The 25,168-nt window shown below is 39.2% G+C and overlaps 2 protein-coding genes across 3 annotated transcripts; one reads left to right on the top strand and one right to left on the bottom strand.

Moving 5' to 3' along the window:
* Window positions 1-36: 36 nt before the first annotated feature.
* LOC133528691 (uncharacterized) lies at window positions 37-3,312 on the bottom strand. Its single transcript, XM_061866162.1, has 3 exons — window positions 3,023-3,312; window positions 2,841-2,932; window positions 37-1,086 (listed from the first exon to the last, which is right to left on the bottom strand). Exons 1-3 carry the CDS (start codon window positions 3,074-3,076, stop codon window positions 873-875), a joined length of 360 nt encoding a protein of 119 aa, XP_061722146.1. The 5' UTR covers window positions 3,077-3,312; the 3' UTR covers window positions 37-872.
* A 464-nt stretch (window positions 3,313-3,776) lies between these two features.
* On the top strand, window positions 3,777-24,329 carry LOC133528683 (polyribonucleotide nucleotidyltransferase 1, mitochondrial). 2 transcript variants are annotated; one of them, XR_009801032.1, is made up of 14 exons: window positions 3,777-4,143; window positions 4,338-4,543; window positions 6,294-6,504; window positions 7,230-7,396; window positions 8,213-8,369; window positions 8,718-8,928; window positions 9,942-10,069; window positions 12,098-12,288; window positions 15,243-15,400; window positions 16,744-16,931; window positions 18,633-18,756; window positions 20,487-20,720; window positions 21,264-21,538; window positions 22,667-24,329. XR_009801032.1 is itself a non-coding variant. In XM_061866153.1 (13 exons), the coding sequence occupies exons 1-13, from the start codon at window positions 4,031-4,033 to the stop codon at window positions 21,414-21,416; spliced, it is 2,241 nt and encodes a 746-aa protein (XP_061722137.1). In that variant the 5' UTR covers window positions 3,777-4,030; the 3' UTR covers window positions 21,417-21,920. The 2 variants fall into 2 exon arrangements, 1 of the variants encoding a protein (XP_061722137.1); XM_061866153.1 differs by lacking the exon at window positions 22,667-24,329 and having other exon boundaries at window positions 21,264-21,920.
* The last annotated feature ends 839 nt before the right edge of the window (window positions 24,330-25,168 follow it).

The following is a 25,168-nucleotide window of genomic DNA, read 5'->3' as shown; positions in this document are numbered from 1 at the left end:
ATGGTCAATTGGTCAAGTGTCTACAAAGATAATTTGGAAAAGCTATAAATACCTTTTTATTTTTATATACATCATTTCCATTTATATTCATACTTTCATACAATTTATTTTCTATATGTAGGCGGCGGATCAGGCAGATCGTGAAATTCCTAGGCATATTGTGAAACGTGAAAATATTTGTCTCGTCCCCTAAGTTGACAGAGCCCCACTATCGGAGCGCCTATTTCTGGACAGTTTGCGCTTCGGACATGAAACAACCGACATTACACATCAGGAACATCACAATCTGCCTGATCTTACAATTGGCCACCCACATATATACCAACACAGATCACATGTGCTGATGAAATCATAACCATTAGCGGGGTCCACACAGAGCGACCATACCCGCGAGGCAATTTCCTCACGCACAATACGGCCAGTGTAAACGTGCAGTGTGGACCCGGCTATTGGGAAACTCATTAGTAATCTGAATTTCAACAGATATTCCTTACTTACTTAATACTTAAACAATCAATTACCTTACCTTAATAATTTAATAACATAACTTCCGTGAGACACAGACCTATTAAATATGTTAAAACGGGTCACTCACGTATTTTAAGTCGAAAACGCTCGACATGTTTCACTCCGTACCGAGGAGTCTCGTCAGGAGCTTGCGTTTACAGACCGGCGCAGACTGCGGGCCGCAGCCCTCCGCGCCCGATGACTCGGCGCGGGCGCAAGTGGCGGCAAGGGGGGCGAGAAACTACCCTCGTTTACGGCATTATTTTCAAATAATGGGTTGCACAACTTGCACACAACACTCACTACGTCATTCGCTATTCGAGCGTTTTCGACTTAAAATACCTGAGTGACCTGTTTTAACACAATTAATTAATAACCTCAACAACAGCTTCTTCTCTTTCTAACCATAGTGGGCCCTTGTCTTTGGAGGCTGGAAGAGATTTCTTAGTGTTACAGGTATTGCAGGTCCATTCCACAATCTTTTGTTTATTCTTGGTTTTTATCTTCATTTTAGCTGTCTCTCCGAATATCATAATGCAGCGGCATTTCTTACAGATCTGCCTTTTTATATCTGGATGCCTACAATAATAAATAGTAAAAATTAGTATTATTGATCGAAGCGTAGCGAAGATCTACGTTTTGACTCGGGCAATTTGCTTTCGTGTGTCCGGATTTTCTCCCCTACAGGTTGCAATTCTCAACTGAATCTCGTGAAATTTCGTAAGCAGGTTCAATAGCTACAAATTTTTCTGTTTTTTTTTATTCACTAGTGCCAAAAATGTGTGTAAATGTTCACTAGTGGAAATTGGCATAACGGACTTAAGTGCCATTACGGTCCATGGCACTAAGACCATTGTGAGTATGCTGTGAAATGGTGGCACAATAAGCTCAAGAAGGCTTGTGTTGTGGGTACTCAGACAACATTATATGTAATATTATTATTAGGTTATTGTATCTCCTTGGATTTCACGGGCCTATAAATCCCAGACTTTTGATAGGCTTGCGTGGGGATATAGATCCAACACGTAGAGGCCCCTTGGAGAGCTTTAATGTCATGTAGAACGCCTGCTGGAACCCGTTCACAGGCGCAACAATAGACACCCATGAACCGGTCGCAGCAGGCATTGGGACTATTGTAGTAAAAGTGAACAATATAACAGTCTATGGATTGAAGTTTGGGAGGACAATGAGACTGGGTTATTGCAAAGACGTCCGGACACCTGCCATAACAATGTTTTCACTAGGTATTGAGGCCCTCCCAGATTCTACCCAGTGGCTGATAACAGCCACTGTGCCAACTCGTGTCTTATGCAAGTTTTCACTTCCACCCCTGGAGCATTTAGGTCTAACGACTCCTCTCTGGACGGCCAATGAAGGCAAGCCAGAGCCGAGAATCCTACGGGTCCCCTTGAGGTCCACTCCGACCAACGAAGACACACCAGAAACAGAGATCCCGACCTACTCTCAGGAGCACTCGGGTCCGTGGGGTCATTACTCCCCAATAGCTCGCCACAAGCTGCCCTGCAGGCTTAATAGTTTTATTATTATTAGAGCTTCGTGATATAAATTTTTAACTTTCAATTTTAGTTTTCTGCTGTAGACCACTTCTGGGTAGCCTCCTCCCATCATAAATACATAGAAAACACCCAAGACTCAGGAACAAATATCTGTGCGCATCACACAAATAAATGCCCTAACCGGGATTCAAACTGTTCAGTTTCATAGCTCCAGCCTCCATCTGTCTACTTTAATTTAATTTGTTTTGTTATCATTTTACTTTGTTTTAATATAACTTATTAATTTTAATTAAATTGAATTTTTGCTAACCTAATTTAATTAGTATTAAATATGTTGTGTGCCCTAGCAGGATGTCATGGACTGAAATTATTTAATTACTTAACATCTTTTTGACTAGAAAAATGAATATGAATATTTCATTTTTTTTATCCTACAATTACCCTTTACACATAACTCGCATAAGTTAACAGTATTGCAGGGAATCCCTTAAAGCACTCATTACATCTTCATGTTTAAAACTGATGACATCATTGACATTTATTTAAGGACAGGCCTTACGGGCAATCAGAATGGGGCCAGTACAGCAGTGTCAACGCGACTGGCTGATGAGTTCGCATCACGTGCGCAACTTGTCGCAACTAGTTGCGTTAGACTGCACGATTGGCTCGAATTCGTGACTGGCACCGCTGAACTAGCACCATTCTTAGTGCCCGTAAGATTCTCCTTGGATATATGTCAATGGATGAAATGAAATGTTTATAACTATAAAACAACTTGCAATATAATAGTTTTTGGTTATATAAATATATACTTACATTTTCAAGACATTCTTCTTTGCAACATTTACCATTAGGTTACCATAGTACGAAGATAAGGCTGGATTTATTTTAACTATGTGTTTACTTATCTGTAAATATAATAAAAACGATGTAAAATATATATTACAAATCAAAACATTGAACAAAGAAAGTACGTGAAAGTTTTAATTTTAACTTACTTGGTACAAGTAATTTATACGATGAAAAGAATCATTTCCCTGAACTTTCTTCATAGCTCCTATTCTTATGAATACGAAACTAAACTAAATATAATTTATTTACTGCACAGTGGCACACGACTATCAACCAAATATTCTAGTTTTTATTTGTTTTGACATTAAAAATCAGCTGGTAATTTGACATCCTCGTATACATGTTACAACGTTTAATTAACGTTAATCATGATTATTACATTACCGTTCTAGACATGTATCTGAACCATTCCAGGAATAAATGAAAACTCGGGTACTGTTTTCTAATTTGAGAAGCAAGCGGAGCAAGCATGTATTTTTAAACAGCATTATAAAATATTGACAACCATCTTTTTGCAATTGTATTTTGAATTACAGTTTCACAAATGCAGTAATAAAACGTATCTGACGTTTTATAGGCATTTTGTCACTGTTTTAAAATGGTTTTATGGCTCCTCTATACGATGGCCCAGCGTAGGCCAGTCCAAGGGACACATGCGTTAGAGGGAGCAAGTCATATTGCTATCTCATTCCACTGTATAGCTGCGTCCCTTAGACTGGCGTATGATGGGCCATCGTGTAGAGGAGCCCTTAAAAGTTCTCACCAATTCTCATTCAATGGCTTTTCCTTTTAAAAAAAATACATGTCATGCAATTTTTCACTTTTTGGCATGAATATCTTCAAGTTATGTTTTCATGAAATTGTAATAATTTAACATTTTCATACGAAAAATATGGATAAAAACGTTTTTGATCTACTTGAACTTTGAAACAAGTTTGAAACGTCAAAAAACATCTCTTGAAATTCGGCAGAAAAGGCGAAAAGTTAAAAATGTTTAGTATTCTATAGGATTTTAGATCTTATAAATATTTCCGTTTTTTCTGTCTTTAGTTCTAAAGAAAATTAGACTAAACAGAGCTAAAGGGCGTTCTGTCAATATACTGGTGTATTTGTTATTAATGCCCTTCCTTGACCCATTGCCGAAATATTAAAAGATGCTATCCAAACACAGGCTTCTATCTAAATTAAAAGCAAAGGCAAGTTTCCATTATAATGTTCTCTCAACTCAAGCGTCGGTGGGAAAGATAGACATCCCATTTTCAAATGAGTAAGTATTCCGTTTTTAGGTTATGTTAGGTTAGCATAATATTCATTAACATTGGAATTGTAACTCGTTAAACACGACTACCTTAAGTAATTTAGTTATTTTTATATAGTATGAATAAAAAAAAATAAAAAAAAAACAGACTTAACAAAGTAGCATTACGAAAACGTGAATAAACAATATATTTTCATGTTCAGAACTTCACTTAAGCTATCAACGGGTCAATATGCGCGCTTCGCTGACGGTGCGTGTGTGGCTACGCTCGGGAACACCAGTGTGCTGGCAACGGTGGTGTCCAGAGCCAAGCAGAGCAGCAGTTCGTTCCTGCCGCTAGTTGTGGACTATAGGCAGAAAGCAGCTGCAGCGGGACGGATACCTACAAACTTCTTGAGGAGAGAACTGGGTATGTGCTCCTTATTTGACAGGGTTGCTAACAGTATTCATGATCATAGCAAATCATAAGATTCTAAGTATTAGTGCATCATTTTAATTTTCATATTAAGTTTAAGCCTTTATAAGGCAGGTGGAATATCTTTCCAACATTATTTAGAACTTTGTTTTAAATTGATAGGGTTCAATTTTGCATAATATCTAACACCATTATGCCTATTAAAGGATTAAAAACTACTACTAAATAACACTAAAGCTTGAACACAGTAAAATGTGGGCACAAGTAAATGCTTATATATTTTTATTTATACGATATCGAAACTTAACAATATAAAAACTATTTGATATCATGAATAAAAATTATTATGACAGCGTTCCACTTTGATCATTTGTTTTCACGATGGCAAGCTCTGAACACAAGAAATGTGAAATTATTTTACGCAAACATACTGAAAATCCCCAGTTAAGTTGTAGGGCATTAGCAAAACTTTTAAAATTACCGCAATCTTCCGTATGTTTTGTTTTAAAAAGGTTCCGAGAACGATTGACATTAGATCGCAAGATTGAGTGGTATAAACATAACCACTGCGACGGTACCTAAAGAGTGCAATCCTCCAAATTGTCCTGAACTGAGGCCGATTGAAGAATATTGGGCAATTATGAAAGGAATTCTAAAAAAGGAGGCGGAGAAGTTAAATCGGCAGCTGAATTGCAAAAAAAAAAATGGAAATGGGCTTGCAAAAGATATCCTGACAGTGCTGTGCAAGACTTAATGAGCCGGATTGGACGCAAAGCACGCAGTATGGCATATAGAAAGCAAATTTAATAATTGTGTATACATATTTGTAAAAATGGTTATTAGTCTAGTAAATAAATGCAATAAATATTTCCTTAAAATATGTTCCATAACATTTTTATTTTTATTACTTTATGTGCCCATGTTTTACTATGTTCAAGCTTTAGACCCTACTCATAGTGTTGTGTTCCTGCCGGTGAGTGAGGTGGCCAGAGCTCAATGAGGGGGGGAATGCTAGGGTCGGCAACGCGCATCTGACTCCTTTAGAGTTCCAGGCGTACATAGGCTACGGAGACTGATTACCATCAGGCGGGCCGTATGCTTGTTTGCCTGCGACGTAGTATGAAAAAAAAAAACCTACATTGGTTGAGACTGTTGAGAGTAAAACTGTTTACATTACCACCCATTACACTAGTGTTTTTTGTTCAGTCCGTTCCCTAAAAATATTAGGTATCCAATTTTATATACAGCTAATATGGCAAAATGGTACTTAAGTTGATGCACTTAGTGTACCATAACACACACATTTATCTCTAATGGTGTTATCAAAAGTTAAGACAGTTAACTAGTATGTATATTTTACTGTTGGCGGACAGTTACTTGCTTACTGCTAGCCTTTCTCTGCAGCCGTTTTGTCCGGTTGCCCTTGGCATAGGTCTCTCCCATATTCCTCCACGTCTCTGTCTAGAGCCTGTCTTCTCCACAAGGCTCCAGCTTCCTGCCTGAACTCATGTTCAAACTGTGGTTTACTTCAATTATTTTTGTTTTCTTTCTAATGTCCTTCAATTTTATTCTATCTCTAAGTATTACATTCAACATGCTTCTTTCAGACATTTATAGAAGATTAAGTTTTCATTTTACATAAAGCTGTGTTACAGTTGAGTTCACACCAATCAATGATATAAGGCACATATTTTTGCTATGACATTGAAAAATACTTCGTCTCAAAGTGAAATATTTCAACCAGGTCCCACAGAACGCGAAATCCTCACCTCCCGCCTGATAGACCGCTCACTCCGGCCTCTCTTCCCAAGCAACTACTTCTATGACACACAAATAGTCTGCAACATGCTAGCGGTGGACTCAACTAATCCTCCGGAGACGGTAGCTATCAATGCTGCTAGTGCTGCGTTGGCCCTGTCAGACGTGCCGTGGAATGGACCTATTGGGGCTGTCAGGTAAGCTTATCGAAAAGACTTAGTATATTCTATTTAAAAAAAATTGTTAACTTGGATAATTTAGAATAAATTGTAGACCCCAGGCATATAACATTGATATAGTATAAGTAAGTAAATATTCTTTATTGCACCAAAAATTATACATTTTACATACATGTAAAACTACAAATGAATTTTAAAGGAAAATAGAAACAGGCGGTCTTATCGCTAAAAAGCGATCTCTTCCAGACTTAGTATAGTGCATTATGAAAACCCCATTTTTCATCACACTTGCTTGTAAAAGGTGTTATTACACATAGGCGGGTCTGTAAATCGAAAACTTTGACATAGGGCTGTAATGTATTTTATCATCACACTTGCTGGGCGATGCATTCCATAAATCTTAAATTTCGACCTATGGCACATTCGACATACGAAATTAGGTAGATATTTTATAAATTTCCCTTTATTTCCTCACAAGTGTGATGAAAAACATTGTGTGTGCCACGGGCAATACAGGAATTACGAACTCGTGTTAATGAAGCCCTCACCTTCGGCTTCGGGCTCCAATTCACACTCGTTCTTAAATTCTTGTTTACCACCCTTAATACACAATGTACTATTAACATGCTTTACACACAAATATAAGCCATTTGGATTTGGTCGTGATTCCACATTGGCCAAACGAAAGTGTAATTTGGATTTTGATTATAACTATAGTTACATATCAATATTCTTCTTTTCAGACTAGGCCTAATAGACAACGAAGTAATCATCAACCCCACCCGCAAGGACCTACAGACTTCCCAGCTCAACTTAGTCGTAGCCGCGACCTCACAAAACCTGGTCGTCATGTTGGAAGGCAGCGCCAATGACATTCTCCAGCAGGATCTGCTTAAGGCCATCAAAACAGGTATGGTAAGTTCGTTTTGTTACATTCTAAAATGTATTATAATGGATATAAGGAATTAGAGTAGGTAATCCAAAACAGTGAAATCGTGCTAAGTGAACTACAATTTAATTTAGACGTACCTACCAGCATCAGCGGCCTGTATTTTTGTTTTACTATTTTTCATGACACACATCGTAAGCTGGAGCTGGCATAAAACATACAAAACACCATAAAGTCGTATGATCCTGCTGGCAGTAAACCGCTCCCATGCAATAGAAGTTATGCTCTCATTTTACAACAATGTGTATGTTTGTAATAAAAATTATTTGCAAAAAAATTGAGCGATTACTCAAGTGGAAGTTTTGTATTTACATACAAAACTATGGAGAGATAAGTTTTACAATTTCTACTCCATAATTTCGTTATAGTAAAAGTATAATATTCCTTCCTCGCGGAATATCTGTAGGTAGGGGTTGAAACAGTATCCTGAATAATTATATGAATAAAAATAAATGTTTTTAAAACTATATGTAATACCCAACATAAGCTAAGAGTCTCGTTATTTGACAACATTGGAATGTTACTTTAGTTAATTTTAATACATATGTATAACCATTATATTACTGCGTGGCGTCGCTCATGCGCAGGAGGCAGGGGAGCTCCAACGCCATCCTGAAGGTCATTAGTGAGAAGCGACTGCCCCATTTTGCGGCACTGGGTACGATCGCTTGCTCAAGTACCTGGTGTCCCAGACGGAGGCAAATACCTAGGTTAGATTAATACTCGTACTTTATATGTAGTATTAAATGATTTTAGTATTATTTATTATATAATCAGGAACCAAAGAAGCAATGCACATAGTCCGCGGCATCGAGAAACTGCAAAAGGAACACGGAAAGACAAAGAGAGTGTACGACACGCAGTTACCCGTCCCACAGAACGTTGTGGATGCTGTCAAAACGTTGTCCACTATGAAGATTAGAGAAATTCTAAGGTGAGCCTATTAACCCCTCGTCTATGTATTAAGGATCCAAATTATTAGTCAACATTTTGCGTTTTTCTCTACAACGCTTTTTTCTGCACAATACGGCACGACCGACTTCTTAAATTCTGAACCCATGGTTTGTGACCACGAAAGTTTGACACGAAGTTTACATTCGCTTTTCTATCCAATCCTTTGTCATCATGATAATTTTGTTGTCCTTTCCTCATTCATTTGAAATCGTTACAGCATATTTTTATCTTCCATACTTCCCTGTCCATTCATACGTATCATCCGTGAGACAGGATAAATTAAGGAAAAAAATTACAACACTACAAATTACAATCCTTTTTTTTTCAGTGACTATTCCCATGACAAAACCTCCCGCGACATAGCAATATCAGACCTTCGGCAGACAGTCCTCGACCAGCTCCGAGAAGAAGGCGACCCTGGTCAGCTGCAGGAATGTTTCAACAGTCATCTTCGGCAGACATTCCGGGATATGATCTTTGAGACTGACACAAGATGTGATGGCAGGCATCTGGATGAGCTTAGGAAGATCAGTTGCCAGGTATGTATGGTAGACCTTCATGAGACAGTCCTGGATCAGCTCCGAGAAAAAGGCAACCCTGGTCAGCTGCAAGAATACTTCAACAGCCATCTTCATCAAACATTCCGGGATATGATCTTTGAGACGGACACAAGATGTGATGGCAGACGGCTAGATGAGCTTAGGAAATTCAGTTGCCAGGTATGTATGGTATCAGTCACTTTCATCAGACAGTTCTGGATCAGCTCCGAGAAGAAGGTGGTCCTGGTCATCTTTGGCAGATGTTTCGGGATAAGATCTTTGAGACAGATCCAAGATATGATGGTAGATAGCAGGCGGTTGGATGAGCTTAGGATGATCAGTTGCCAAGTATGTATGGTATCTGTCAGACCTTCATCAGACAGTTCTAGATCAGCTCCGAGAAAAAGGTGACCCTGGCCAGCTGCAGGAATGCTTCAACAGTCATCTTTGTCAGACATTCCGGGATATGATCTTTGAAACATGGAACAGGTACAGAGATGTGAGGCAGACGGTTGGATAAGCTTGGAAAAAACAGTTGCCAGGTATGTAGGGTGCCGTGATGTAGCGAAAAAATGATAGTAGGTAACTGTTTTAAATAGTATGGTACACCTTTAAGTAGTTTTTTAACATACTATTCAGCAAATAGGTTATTTTTAAATACTCCATTACTTTCCATTCAAAAGTTATGGCACAGTTACAGTATGATGGACAATTCTATTTAATTGAAGTGCCGTAAACTGAACTGAACTTTCTCAAATTATTATGTTTAGGTTTGGATAAGTTGTTGTTAGTTATCTTATTCTACACACTTTTCCTTAAATATACACTTGAATTCCTTGCGCGCGCGTTTTTCTCGCCCGAGCGCGCCGCCTCGGCCAAGGCACGTCTACACTGGCCGTATTGTGCGTGATGATATTGCCTCGCGCGTATGCTCGCTCAGTGTGGACCCGGCTATTGGCGACATTGGATTTTAGACTTTTTCTTGTACACAATCAATAGATATATTCTTACAGGTGGGCCTATACGAGCCTTTGCACGGTAGCGCGGTGTTCCAGCGCGGGCAAACCCAGGTGCTCTGCACAGTCGCCTTCGATTCCCCGGAAAGTGCGTTAAAGATGGACACACTCACTATGCTCACTAGGTAAGGCAAGACTGTATCGATTATAGTATTTTGTGCAATAGGTCTATAATCTCTTCTCGTTTTGTGAGTTCAGCTCCTGAATTTTAAGCCCTAATCTACCGTTACACAATATTTTTACTAAGAAAGCAGCAAGCACCTAAAGCGGGGAGAGTAAATTAATATGGTTTATAGATCTGTACCTAGGTGTCACAGACAGTCCCTTATGCCGAGGATGCATGGAGACAGAAGAAACAGCCTCTCACGTGGTGCTGGAATGCAGCGGAGTGGCCCCATACAGGGCAAAACATCTCGGATCCCCGAGAGACCTCCCTGAGGTCCTACTCAACATCACGGGTTTGATAGGATTCCTCGAGGAGTTGGGCTGGCAAGAGTAGCCAACCCTCCACCCCCCCTTGTCACGCAAAATAGGCGCCAGTCGTCGAGTTGCGGAAAATCGCCCGAACTACAATACAATACACCTAACTGCATCTAGCAATGCTAAGCGTCAGTCCCAGTGTGACTGCATCTGCTTCTGTTGTCTCAAATGTCACGGAGATCAACATGCGTGTTTTTGTTTTGTAATTGTTCTTTGCTTTGGCTCTGCAGATCTGTACCTAGAAGTTAGCTTGTCGGTTGTCGTGTTATTATGATCCTATAGACTAGAGCTGGCTCACCTCACGCGTCACGCTTCTTTTTGAAGTTGATTTCTATATTATTGGCAGGCATTGAATTGACAAAACTCAAGTCGGTTTCGTTTCATGATGAAAAGCATTATTGAGAACAATTCGTATTGTCTGACCGACGCTGATTATCTCTATAATATGTTTAGTATGTGTTTGTCTCATTTGTATTTAAGATATTAGCCCAGCATAAATAGTAGTACTAAATTCTCTCTTGGATGAACAACTTCATATACCTACAACGTTTTTTCAAGGTGACGATGGTGTCGTCAATTGGTGCAATTCATCAATATTTGTAAAGTAATACCTATATCAGTTTTGATTGATTTATTTATTTTTCTACTCGTCGACTGTAATGGTTCAATTAAGATTTCGTATACCAAACTATAATTGCGTACTTTTCATTTATGGGCTCCAACTCGACTATAAGATTCATTTCGATACGCTGTAGTCAACTATAAAAAAACATTGACCAATCACGTGCTGCCGCGCTCGCATAGAAAAGACTAAACGGATACGGGGCGGGGGCCGCGTGTTTATGTCTACATTGTTGTCTACTGAGATACTTACCAATTTTCATTAATCAAAAATATATTATCGTAGATGACTCATAGAAAAAGAATTATACCTATACAATCAATCTTTTCAATCTCGTACCTTAATTAGGCAACTTATTAAGCTTCGTTGCCTACACACGGTACTCGACTGGAAAGCTCTCTATTATATGACGATAGGGTTGTTTCCATCTACAAATTTTAGGGCAGAATTGAATCCTAATAAATTCTTTTGGATTATAAGAACATGTTAGACTACTTTTAGGGAATCTGTAATGACCGTATTTTTGTAAATATTGAATTTAAAATATCTTTTGGCACACGTCACGTGACCAAACTCGAAACGTCATTGAAGATTCTGATGACGTCACAACTCTCGGATTGACACTGTTGACAGTTAGGCGATAAACAACAAATGACAAATGTCAGTTGACAGTTCGTATCTTCTACGTGTGTATGTAGTTATGTGTCAAACCGTAAACTGTGACGTCACACAATTTTCAAAGAGCGTTTTGGGCGCGAAAGCATCTGTCAAAATATATTTTGTTAATTTAACATATTTAAAGCCGTTTTTAGTATAAAAGTTGAATTTTAGGGCAACTTTTAGTTAATATAGAACGTAATACGAGCGTTTCAAAAAAATTGGAAACAACCCTATTGTATAAAATGCTATATTTTCAGGTACTGATTTTAGATCTTTGTCAGTCCGTCACATTCCTGTTATATTCGTGTATAATAAAATGCTTTATTATATTCATTTCTGATACAAATTATACAAATAAAAGAGGTGCAATCGAGTCATAATTTGTCCCCAGCGGTATAAAAGAAAAAAGCTTCTTCCTCCACTACGAGTTCCCGTCGTACGCGACGGGCGAGCTGGGCCGCGGCGGCGCGCCCGGGCGGCGCGAGGCGGGCCACGGCGCGCTGGCCGAGCGCGGCCTGCTGCCCGTCGTGCCGCCGCGGCCCTACGCCGTCCGGCTCACTGCCGAAGTGCTCGAGTCTAATGGTAGGATTATTCATTCTTATAGCTATAAATAAATAAATATAAATATAATAAAATTATAGGACATTATTACACAGATTGACTAATTGTAAGTCCCACAGTAAGCTCAATTAGGCTTGTATTGAGAGTACTTAGACAACGATAATATATAATATATAAATACTTAAATACATAGGAAACACCCATGACTCAGGAACAAATATCCATGCTCATCACACGAATAAATGCCCTTACCAGGATTTGAACCCGGGACCATCGGCTTCGTAGGCAGGGTCACTACCCACTAGGCCAAACCGGTCGTCGAGGGTATAGGTTAAGCAGTTATCGCAGGTGTATGGGAGAAAAGCTTCTTCACTACGAATTTCGCTCACAAAACTTCGCGACTGAAGGTGCGTACTCTATGGTATATATACTGTCGCCTGAGGTATTTCCGAGCCGATACGACCTTCAAACCTTCGAGAAAAGAACGTCCTCCCATCTTAAATGTCGGCAGCGCACTGAAACCCCTCTAGTATTAAATAAATAATAAATAAATAAATAAATATTATAGGACATTATTACACAAATTGACTAAGTCCCACAGTAAGCTCAATAAGGCTTGTGTTGAGGGTACTTAGACAACGATATATATAATATATAAATATTTATAAATACTTAAATACATAAGAAACACCCATGACTCAGGAACAAATATCCATGCTCATCACACGAATAAATGCTCTTACCAGGATTTGAACCCGGGACCATCGGCTTCGTAGGCAGGGTCACTACCCACTAGGCCAAACTGGTCGTCGTATAGTATAGTATTGCAGGTGTCCATGGGCGGTGGTAATCGCTTACTATCGGGCGATCTGCTCGTTTGCATCCTATATCATCCATAGCATTTGATCATTTCATGAAATGCCAATTTAGAATTATTCACTTCGTGATATGATTAGGTGAGATTTGACGTTTTCACGATGTGGTCACATCAAGAAATGATCAGTTCTAAGATACTATGTCATATACTGAGACAAGGAGACGGGAAGCATGACTTGCGTTGTCGCGACAACATATGTCAAGCGCGAATTCTAGTATATTGTCGCGCGCGACTGTCAAAGGTTTTTAAATATAACGCCAACATAGGTTTTTCCTCTTTCTAGTTATCTTCTATGGGATTGTGCTTAAGGGATAACTCATAACCAAGCCATAAATTTACAAAAAAAAATCATCGGCACTATCCATAGAATTATTAGGAAAACCATATACTAGCGATATCTGTAAAGAACTTTGACCGGCCAACCCCATTATATAGGGTAAAACCCACAGTTAGTTTCTTCACTTTCAAAAAGTCTAAATTTCCAAAAAATTATGGGAAGCACAAACCACATAGTCTTCCAAAGCCCAGAATTGAACGTGTTTGCATTTTTTTGCGATAATCTCCGCTGGGAGCGCGTAAAACGCCTCACAATTCGGTTGCTTCTACTTACATTTTGACAACCAGTTTGGCCTAGTGGGTAGTGACCCTGCCTACGAAGCCGATGATCCCGGGTTCAAATCCTGGTAAGGGCATTTATTCGTGTGATGAGCATGGATATTTGTTCCTGAGACATGGGTGTTTTCTATGTACTTAAGTATTTATAAATATTTATATATTATATATATCGTTGTCTAAGTACCCTCAACACAAGCCTTATTGAGCTTACTGTGGGACTTAGTCAATTTGTGTAATAATGTCCTATAATATTTTATTATTTATTTAAATTAAATTATTTTTTATACTAATTATATCGATACACTAGTTCATGAAGTTCACATCTAGGTGCCCATTATTGCTATGTTGTGTTTCGTTTTAATAACAAATTAAAAGGCCATTTAAAAAAAAATTCACCGGCCAACCCCGTTATATGGGTAAAACCATGTCAAAATAGTACATTACGATACAAGTGCGAAAAATAGGAAATTCGAAACGAGTGGCGATAAATTAAAACACGACCGAAGGGAGTGTTTTAAATCGACACGAGTTGCGAATTACCTATTCGCACATGTATCGTACAACGTTTTACAGTACATATGGCCCTTTAAATGTTCGACACAGTAACATAATATGCTACTTCTCGCACTAGTGCTATAAAGTAGCCCCATATGTACTGTAAAGGATGTTGCCGCGAATTTTTGGGGTATATTTGGACGTAGTTTAGCGAATAACCTCGGATGGGTCGCTAGTATAGTATTTTATGCCACAGTTGTATAAGAAGGGTCAAAAAAGGCGAGTGGCATAAGTTATAATGTGAGCCGGAGCCGAAGGCGTAGACGAACATTGTAAAGGAATACACCACGAGCATTTTTTGAACCACTTATACAATACTTTTCCTACGAGTCAACAAACAAACAAAAATAAATAAAAAATATAAAAATAAAAATATATAAGCAAAAATATATAAGCTAAGATACGCGAGCATACCTTGTTACGCGCCCGGCCCTCCCCGGGCCGCGGCCGGCCGGTCGGCGACACCTTCTAGTAACTCATGAGGCCCTGGTACCTGCTCTTTGCTAAATTAAATTTTTGGACAGTTTTTTTCTCGATTTTGGCCACAGTAGCCTATGGAGACTAACAAGCAACGCTAAGCGGTCTTCGTAGTATATGGGTGTTGCTATATTACGGGTGTCACATGCGTGTTTCTGACTTATGAAGCAATTGTTTCTACTATGCAACCAAATGAACATTTTGTAAGTTGGTAGCAATGCACTTAGTTTGAAACTGCATTCGTTTTGATTTTGTTAGGTTGGTAGCTATTAATCGCAGTAACGTTATAGCGATTTTAAAGCTCAAGGAATAGACAATATAGACTTTTCTTGAAACCTTTTATGTATGTTCTTATATTCATGTTAATAAATGTATAAATGGCAGATAACCGTAGAGTAGGTAATTTTTTTTTTTTTTCAGGCGTTTCAATCAAGTGTTTTATTTTTTTCAGGGTCAAGTTCAATGGCATCCGTTTGCGGAGGATCCCTCGCTCTTTTAGACGCGGGCGTCCCATTGACCAGCCCTGCGGCCGGCGTGGCAATAGGCCTCGTGACCCGCGCTGACGGCAACTCGCATGTGGCTGACTACAGGATACTCACAGATTTGTTAGTGAGTGAGTTTGTTTGTTAGTCAGACGTTTACACGCGGGCGTCCCGCTGGCCAGCTCCGCGGCCGGCGTCGCAATAGGACTACTAACATGAGCTGACGGCAACTCGCATGTGGCTGACTACAGGATACTCACGGATTTGTTAGTGAGACTTAGACGCGGGCGTCCCGCTAACCAGCCCCGCGGCCGGCGTCACAATAGGCCTCGTCATCCGCACTGACGACAACTCGCATGTGGCTGACTACAGGATACTCACGGATTTGTTAGTGAGTGAGTTTGTTTTTTAGTGAGACGTTTAGACGCGGGCGTCCCGCTGACCAGCGCCACCGTCGCAATAGGCCTCGTGACCCGCGCTGACGGCAACTCGCATGTGGCTGACTACAGGATACTCACGGATTTGTTAGTGAGTGAGTTTGTTTGTTAGTGAGACTTTTAGACGCGGGCGTCCCACTGGCCAGCCCCGCGGCCGGCGTCGCAATAGGACTAGTAACATGAGCTGACGCCAACTCGCATGTGGCTGACTACAGAATCCGTGATTTGTTAGTGAGTCTCTAAATAATGGCAGATGCCAGTAAAATATAGATAGGCGACGTCATGCCTATTTAATTCAGGGTATTTAATTAGTCACCTGCATTAATTTACGGGGTGAATATATAGGTCATATTGAGCAACTTTTACTATGGGAATGGTACCAACCAAAAATCGCGAAAAAAAGTTGAATCTCCCATAACATCAGCCAAAATTATGAAACAACTGTATATATATAATCCCAAAAATGGACACAGGCGCTAGTTTTTACATGCATCTGACTATACCAATTACATCAACTATACTCTATCTTTAGATATTTAAATAAAAGTAAACAAAATCTACCCTCAACTCCTACTTAAGCCAGTTGAGGGTAGATGAAAACATTGACGACCGGTTTGGCCTAGTGGGTAGTGACCCTGCCTATGAAGCTGATGGTCCCGGGTTCAAATCCTGGTAAGGGCATTTATTTGTGTGATGAGCATGAATATTTGTTCCTGAGTCATGGGTGTTTTCTATGTATTTAAGTATTTATATATTATATATATCGTTGTCTATGTACCCACAACACAAGCCTTATTGAGCTTACTGTGGGACTTAGTCAATTTGTGTAATAATGTCCAATAATATTTATTTATTTATTACATGATCAAATAATGTAGTTTAAAGTCAGGTCGTTCAGTCACAGATCCAGGCGGTTTTGTATTTCGTTGGTTAACCAATAAATATTATAACCACCCGAAAATATACAAATTGTGTGTTTACTTTTATTTTAGTACCTAAAGATACAGAGTATAAATCAAAATTCTTTTCCCAGGGTATAGAAGACTACATGGGCGACATGGACTTCAAAGTGGCCGGCACAAATAAAGGCATCACCGCGCTGCAGGCAGACGTGAAGCTGCCGGGCCTGCCGCTCAAGGTCGTCATGGAGTCCGTACAGAGGGCCTGCGATGCCAAGAGCGACATCATTGCTATTATGAACCAGTGCATCAGTCAACCCAGGTTACAATAATAATAAAAAACCGGCCAAGAGCATGTCGGGCCACGCTCAGTGTAGGGTTCCGTAGTTACTCTTCCGTCACAATAAGCTAAACTGGAGCTTAGAGTATAGTAAATTGTTAACCAAGGGATGAAACGGTACCTTTCACGCGAGTTAAACAAATAGGCTGCATAATCAGTACCTAATTAAAGTAAGTCTTTTTACTATGGGAGAAACTTTTTGCGATAACTCAAAAACAGCTAAACTGATCATGTCTGCTATAGTTTTCATTTAATGTCTTTCTTAAGCTCTACTTCCACGATTTTTTTCATATTTTTTGGACCTATGGTTCAAAAGTTAGTAACACATTTTTTTTCTCTTTCGGAGCGATTATCTCCGAATATATTCCCCTATTAATTTTAAAAGACCTTTTCAACGATACCCCACACTGTAGGGTTGAAGCAAAAAAAAATTCACCCCCACTTTACGTGTAGGGGAGGTACCCTCAAAAAAATTTAATTTTTATATTTTATTGTACGACTTTGTCGGCTTTATTGGTTTATATATCCATGCCGAATTTCAGCTTTCTAGCACTAACGACCACGGAGCAAAGCCTCGGACAGACAGACAGACAGACGGACATGGCGAAACTATAAGGGTTCCTAGTTGACTACGGAACCCTAAAAACAGATCCCGTGAAATTAGGAACATCTTTCGAAGAATTCCTATCATTTCTCCAGAATACTACTTTTAGGTCCTGACCTGCTATCATCTCACTCTCCACACAAGTGTTATACTTAATAGGAGATTTCAGCCTTTTATGTATTGTGTATTATAAGTTAATAGTACATTGTGCAACGAGGGGGGTACGTGTAATTTTGGAAGCGAGGGTGGTAATTCCCAACAGCCGCAGGCTGGAGAGAATTAAAGACCCGAGTTTGCAATATGCTTACCCCCGGAGTTACACACAATGTTTTCATCACACATGCGAAGAAAAAACTAAATTGTAAGCGAAATAATTCTTAAATACGGTGACATTTCAAACATTCGTCCGCCATTTTGTAATTTCTTGACAGGTTAGACATCGAAGGCAAACATCTATTCGGCATTCGGCCACGGTTGAAAATGATGTAAAAATATTTTAAACAGCTGTTAAATTAATCAAATTAAATAGTTTTTAACCTAAACAAAAATATTAAATTATAAACGTCAGTATTTTAAAAGTAAAACTCATTTATGCTACTTGGTTTGTATGAATAAGTAACATAATAAAAAAAAAGCTAGAACTCCCTAGGGAGTTATAGGTTTTTTTTCACAACCGGTAACTCCCGTGGGAACAAAATAGGCCTTTGTCCTTAAGTACACCTGCATGAAATAAGATCTTTTTCGAGCAAGTGTTATGAAAACCAAATAAACTATTATATCATAAACAAAACAAATATCCTATCTAATAATATTTCGAATTCGTTAATTTTCTAAATAATAACAATTTAAGCAACTAAAATGAATGGTGTCTAAAACTTAAATAAATCTAAATCAATAAATAAACCACTGTGCTATTCGAAAAGACTACCGCAAGCTGTACCAGGTACAAAGATGGCCATCACATTTACCACGCTATCACGTTGGCGATGGCCGATACGAACCCTAAATTGAACTTCGCTTTTAAAAATTAAGGTCGTTTTTAAAACGCCAGAAAACTCAAGTTTATAATTTTTCAACAGGCAAGGCCGTAAGGAAAACATGCCCGTAATGGAAGAGCTGGAAGTAGAAGTCCACAAACGAGCGAAGCTGCTCGGTCTCGGCGGCGGCAACCTGAAAAAGCTTTACGTCGAAACAGGAGTACAGGTACAGTGGCGGATTTACAAATTTTCAAGGTATAGGCTGAATAATTTTTGCCGCCCTTGCCTCAACAATTGTCATATCATACATTATTTTTACAATGCAACAATTTTGTTGAAATTGCACGTAAAATAATTTTCCAATCGAATTTTCTGAAGCTACTAGTGCATGTGAAACACGTAATATTTAGTCGATACATTAGATTGAATTGAAATCGGTAAAATTATTCACTAAATTATTCATTATATTCGAATAAAAATCGAAAAATTATATACAAACCATCCAGTTCGTAGCCTCCAACCAGTAGTAAGACTGGCATGTATGGGTTGTTAGTGGGAAGAGGGGCATATTTTTTACAATTGCGCTCTTTTCACTCATAAGAAGTGTGGGCAAAGGGCGCAGAGGCGAGAGGCCGATTACTGCTTGAGGGGCGGCGAACTAGCTGTTTTACTCTAGAATATGGAAGTTTGCTACTCTCAAAATGTGCAATGACAAGTGAGAGAGAAAAGTCATCGACAAAATTTGTTGCAGACTTCTATCTGTAAGACATCAGAAAACCGTCATAGAAAAATCTTTTTGATTTCTGAGGTAAAAAAAAAAAAATCGTTCCCCAAATTTGCCGCCCCCAAAATCTGCCGCCCTAGGCTCGAGCCTACTCAGCCTGCTGGTAAATCCGCCACTGCAGGTATAGGCAGACTTTTCTTAGTGCTTACCCGGCTGCCTGCTAAAGGAACTGGCTCAGGACCGCTTCGTCTTTTCGTCACCTTCTTAACTTGTCATTATTGTCTCTGTCCACTGTTCTGATTCGACAACATTCCTTTATCGTCACTCTCCTATCTTGTCTACATTCTTATATGGTCCACACTTCCACGGTGCTGGCATTGGTGGAGGACAAAATGATAGGCCAACAAAACTTTTCATTTGGAAAAAAGGAATGCAAAAGCAAGTATAAAGTGCCGATGTTTCTTATTTATAAAACCACGCATTACACAGAAAGAATACTAATTCAAAGAGAAATATCTTAAGAATATTAAGCCCTCTACGTACATTCCATGACGCGGACAACGGCAGCATCCACTTTTTGTACCCCTTACATTTTATGAAATTGGGTACTTGACACATGTTGAATATTATAACAAAATTTAGTTAAATGGATAGAAAATGAGCCATCCATTATAAAAAAAGTGGAATTAAAAAATATATATTGAGATTATAAAAAAATACAAGGCTTCAAAGTGTCAAATTTTTTTTTCTTTCAAAATTTTCTTTCAAAAATAGAAAAGATAATGACACCATTCGATTCCTTACATTTTATGGAAAAATAAATTGTATGACAACTATACACATAAACACAATATTTCAGGGTCAAAATGGGAATTTCCTTGATCTTCCATACATTTCGGACAGACTAATGCCACATCACATTATCATTTTGTTAGAGGCAATTCAATCGTCGAGCGCGAGCATCAGACTTTTAACTCTCATTTCTGACCTTTGTGTTGCTTAAATGCCATGAGTCCTATATAGACATTTGATCCTCAGGAAAATCAAGATCGTTTGACATTATTTACAAAAAACTGTCAAGTAGCCAATTCTCAACAGGGTCTGGTCAACGGGCTTCGCATGAAAGCCGCTTTAATATCCAGTACACTAATGTCTGTCTGCAAAATACTTTCATTTTACGCATCAAAAGCATTTTTTGTTTGTTCATAACAAAACATTTTATTATTTTACAGATTACCCCAATAGACGAAACGAAATACAGCGTGTTCGCGCCCTCCCAAGCCGCGATGGACGAAGCCCGAGCCAGGATAGACTCATGGCTCAGCGCAGAAAGAACACCTGAGTTAGAATTTGGTGCTATCTACAAAGCCAAGGTCGTCGAGGTCAAGGACATCGGGGTTCTGGTGACCTTGTATCCCGGTATGGCTCCGGCGTTGGTGCATAATTCACAGTTGGATCATAGAAAGGTATACTTTAATATTATTCCTAGTAGTTACACTAATAGAGCCAAGATCGTCGAGGTCAAGGTCATCGGGGTTCTGGTGACCTTGTAGCCCGGCATGGCGCTGGCGGTGGTACATAATTACACAGTATATACTTTCTTCATTATTCCTAGTCGTTAAAGTAATAAAGCCAAGGTTGCCAGGACAAGGATATCGTGGTTCTAGTGACCTTGTGCGAGTATCCCGGAATGACGGCGGCGTTGGTACATAATTCACAATTGGGCCACAGAAGAGTATACATTCAACATTTTCCCCCGTAGTAACAAAGTAATACATCCACGGCTGAGTACAGAAAGAGTTAAGAGTTCGCGCCATATATAAAACCAAGGTCAAGGACATCGGGGTTCTAGTGACCTCGTATCTCGACATGAATGAATCCACTCATGTGTCCACGCAATTTTGCAGCTTGCTGTATATTTAAATCTTGTTTCTCCTCTTCTAGTTTTTTTTTTACGTTTTAATATGTTATAATTATTCAATAATAAATATGTCACTTTTATTTTTCAGATAATGCACCCATCCGCATTAGGCCTCGACGTGGGCTCCGAAATCCAAGTGAAATACTTCGGGCGCGACCCCGTGTCGGGGCAGGCGCGGCTCTCCAAGAAGGTGCTCACGTCGCCGCCGCCCGGCGTAGTGCGGAAACTTGATAAAAGCTAGTGGACTCTATTGTGTAGTGAATAGAGGTGAAAGTGGAACTGTACAGTGATTGGAATGTTAGTGTGAAATAGGGAGCGTGCAAGAACTGTAAACAGCAATGGAGTTGTTTATTGGAGCAGAGCGTAAGTGTCAAGTTTTAGTTTCCAATTTAAGTCGCGAGATGGCACCCCCGTCCAACCGCAGAGGAGCGTACATGGACTGTGGATGCCAACACCTGCTTATCGGAGTGAAATATGTTTGCAATTTAGGCCGCCAAGTGGCAACACCTCCAACGTGGTTTAAATGTATCGTTTATGCCATAACACTAAGACGATTGTATTGTTAATGTAACCTCTTGCTTTAACGGGGCTTGGACGCAAATGACGTATACACCGTGAGCCAATTAGACCCGACATATTTTAACCATGCATTCCTGAGGTGTCTCCTTATAAGGAGCAAAAAATGTTATATGAGTATTGGCCAAATTCGCCATTAAAAAAAATTGTTACAAAAAAAAAAAATTTTCCTCTTGGTAAAAAAAATATATTTACAGATAGAAATTGCGAGTTCCCTTTAAAACTTTAATGTATGCCAGTAGGTATGTCTAATTTATTTAGGCAACAAACAGTGTTATACAAAAAATAATACTATTTGTCTAAACCAAGCCACATCAGCCAGTGGATGTCATTCCAGATCTAGAGCAGAGCCCAACTGGAGAAGTACTTCCACCTTACAGAAAACAACAGCGAAATAACACTAGACCCTACTCATAGTGTTGTGTTCCTGCCGGTGAGTAAGGTTGCCAGAGCTCAACGAGCGGCGGGGGGGCGGGTTTAGGGTCTTGCAGGCGTACATAGGCTACGGAGACTGCTTACCATCAGGCGGGCCGTATGCTTGTTTGCCACCGACGTAGTATAGTGGCATGGCAGCGTCACAGCTAAAAAGTCGTTTTTACTAAGAAAATAAATTTTCACAAAAAATAAGATCATTTTCAGAAAAATTTGTATGACACTTTAGTCTGTATATGCAGTCAAGAATACACCTTTAAAATCTGTCGGGTTCAATTGGCTCACGGTGTATATCCGCACCGTAAGTCCAACGCCAAAGACGGATTAAATTAGTCACAGACCACCGAGCAACTTCGACTTACGTGCATATACATAAAGTTCAACTTCAGTTTTAACCCTTCGTTGATATGGCGTCTGAGTGACAAAGGGGAATTCTGGGATTTATATGGACATACCAATTATGTTTGCATGTTTTATTTTTAGATTTGCAAATGACAAAAAGGTTAAAACTGCGTGTTAAAAACTATAGTGTGGCCGATCGAGACTTTTATTCTTCTTCTCTCGTGTCGAGGTTCCCCTAGACAGTGGATGCCCAGCAAGCAGCGGTACTGACAGCCCGGACCGTGGCATCTCTCAGGTCAGATTCAGAGCACGAGTGCGGGCACGCGGGGCATCCAGCAGGTGCGCCATGGTTTGTGGTGCAGAGTCGCAAGCACATTGGATAGAGTGGCCACGAAGCACTCCCCATTCGACCATGCTCTGTTTACAACGGCCAACCTGAGACCTGAGCCTGTTCATCGCCTTCCAGATGCTTTTTATGCCAGAGACTTTTACGAGTCTTATAAGTAAGTTGCTGTAATCAAGGCCGCTTCAAACACTGTCTGTGAATATATAATATAAAAAGACATTGTATTATTTATTGTTACTGTTGTATAAATAATTTAAATTTAAAATCCGTGAAATGTTGTTATGACAGGTACAGTTAATTTTATTGTTCATTTCATTGTCTATTGACAGAAATTAAATTCACCTAAATACCAAAAAATTGTAAATAGTTTTTATCGAGTTAATTATTAAAGTTAAAAAATTTGATAATATGCGTATTTATTTGAAATTTGCAACATTTTCAGGTAAAGCAATAATAAGCACTGATACTGTTAGTTTTAGTAACCAAGCCAGTAGTAGTATTTGGTAGTTATCCCTCCAATGTCATTAACCCTTTGACCGCCAAAGACGTCAACTGACGTGCGCAGCGACAGCCCAATATCAACCTTCGTGCATCCTGACAAGGTTCATGATGACGCCGCACACGATAGACGTGTTGATAAGGTCAACAGTAAACTTGGACTTTTTTTCCAAGTAGGCATATTACAATGCGCTTATGAACGTCAAATAAAGCCAGTGCCGGATTAAGCCAACGCGAGGCCTCTGGCAAAGCTATCAAAGGGCCCTTGTATATTTTCAATTTTATCGGTCTATAGGAAACTGAGCCGACAGTGCAACGAATCCACGAATTGCTATTCCCGCCGAGGCATATGTAGTGTTTCTTTTAAGCATACAAGGAAAAGTTAAAATAATCAAGTATTTAAGCATCATTCGAATCTTAACATCAAAACCGTCAAAAAATATCGTTCCTCTAGATTTTTTTTTTTAATTAAACAAAATAATAGTAAAAATGTTGAAAGGGCAATTTTAAAGTACGCTGTGTTTGCAAACCAGAGGGGTTACCACGAATCTTTCTTCCATATCGTGTAATAGAGAGGCAGATAAAGAAATTTCCAATTTTGCTACAATAAGACAAACATTTCCAAGCATATTGGGGAAAAGAGTCTGTGCGGAAAAAGAACAAATTGCGGGGATCTTTCTTTTTACACCATTGAAGGCGTAATTAAAATGACAGAGAAAAAAAGCACTTTGTGAACTTCGATTTTCGTGGCTATAGGTCTCATAACTGTCCGGATCGCTACGCACGGCTGGCCACTGTAGTAGTATACTATTTAAGGCCACAATGCGTTGGTGCGCAGGGCCCGTGGCTAATCCGCCACTGAATAAAGTTACGCTTGCTACTGCCTTTAACCTTTTTGGCGCCTATGACGGATATATCCGCACCGTAGGTCTAACGCCGAAGATGGATTAATCTTCATAGACCTACGAGCATATGCATAAAGTTCAATTTCAGTTTTGACATTTCGGTGACGAGGCGTCCGTGTGACAGCTTTTGTGTTCGACACGGTTTAAATGTTAACAAAGGTTAAATGTAGAAGGATAGTGTGTGGTGTAAATTAAGCTGGCTGTATAATAGTAGATTGTACAACAAGGGCATAAAGCGATCCTTTTTTTATCCGAGGCAATTTACTGGTCCGAGCGAGGACCAATACAGTCGAGAATGAAAATGGACATTTATGCCCGAGTTATACACTCTGCTTTTCACTTCGATTGTGAGGGAAATTACACAAAAATATCCAATATTTTAGGTTATTCTACCGTATTTTTTCAAGACTAAAGAAAATCGTACTCGGGCCGATCGGGGGCGCGCGAGCGGGGGCAGTTTTTTGGCAGATCCGGACTCTATAGCTAAATTGATAAGGGTCGTTCGTAATAGATGATTTTACTTTATGCTCTAGAGTATAATAAGTAATTGTATGCCACTTACACGCGATTTAAATGTCAATTTTACGAGCATGAGAAGTAAAAAAATACTTGTAATATAAAAAAAAAATCTCAAATAAGGTTGAAATAAGATGTCAATATACTATATTTATACATGTGCTGATTGAAAACCCTGTATTACTATAAAGACGTTTGATATCATGTCTGATTTCGATATTTATGGTTTAAGACATTTATTCTCATAAGAATATACATTATTCACTTAAAATGAGAATTTAAATTTAACTTAATGCTATACAATAACGTGGTGTGTATGTTTTTGCATCCCTCGGAAACACGAGTAAATTCGCATAAATACTTATTTGAATATGAGTA

Source organism: Cydia pomonella, chromosome 19 (genome assembly GCF_033807575.1).
Source record: "Cydia pomonella isolate Wapato2018A chromosome 19, ilCydPomo1, whole genome shotgun sequence".
NCBI classification, from domain to species: domain Eukaryota; kingdom Metazoa; phylum Arthropoda; class Insecta; order Lepidoptera; family Tortricidae; genus Cydia; species Cydia pomonella.
The sequence above is the reverse complement of the archived record's forward strand: the minus strand, read 5'-3'. Positions and strand labels throughout refer to the sequence as shown.

Bases quoted from the DNA above. Each gene is read 5' to 3' on its own strand.
- LOC133528691 (XM_061866162.1), bottom strand. From the start codon at position 3,076: ATGAAGAAAGTTCAGGGAAATGATTCTTTTCATCGTATAAATTACTTG. The intron at 2,933-3,022 runs GTAAGTTAAAAT...TTATATTTACAG, and splicing joins GTATAAATTACTTGTACCAA to ATAAGTAAACACATAGTTAA. The intron at 1,087-2,840 runs GTAAGTATATAT...TTATTATTGTAG, and splicing joins AAGAAGAATGTCTTGAAAAT to GCATCCAGATATAAAAAGGC.
- LOC133528683 (XM_061866153.1), top strand. From the start codon at position 4,031: ATGCTATCCAAACACAGGCTTCTATCTAAATTAAAAGCAAAGGCAAGT. The intron at 10,070-12,097 runs GTAAGGCAAGAC...ATTTGTCCCCAG, and splicing joins ACACTCACTATGCTCACTAG to CGGTATAAAAGAAAAAAGCT. The intron at 12,289-15,242 runs GTAGGATTATTC...TATTTTTTTCAG, and splicing joins CGAAGTGCTCGAGTCTAATG to GGTCAAGTTCAATGGCATCC.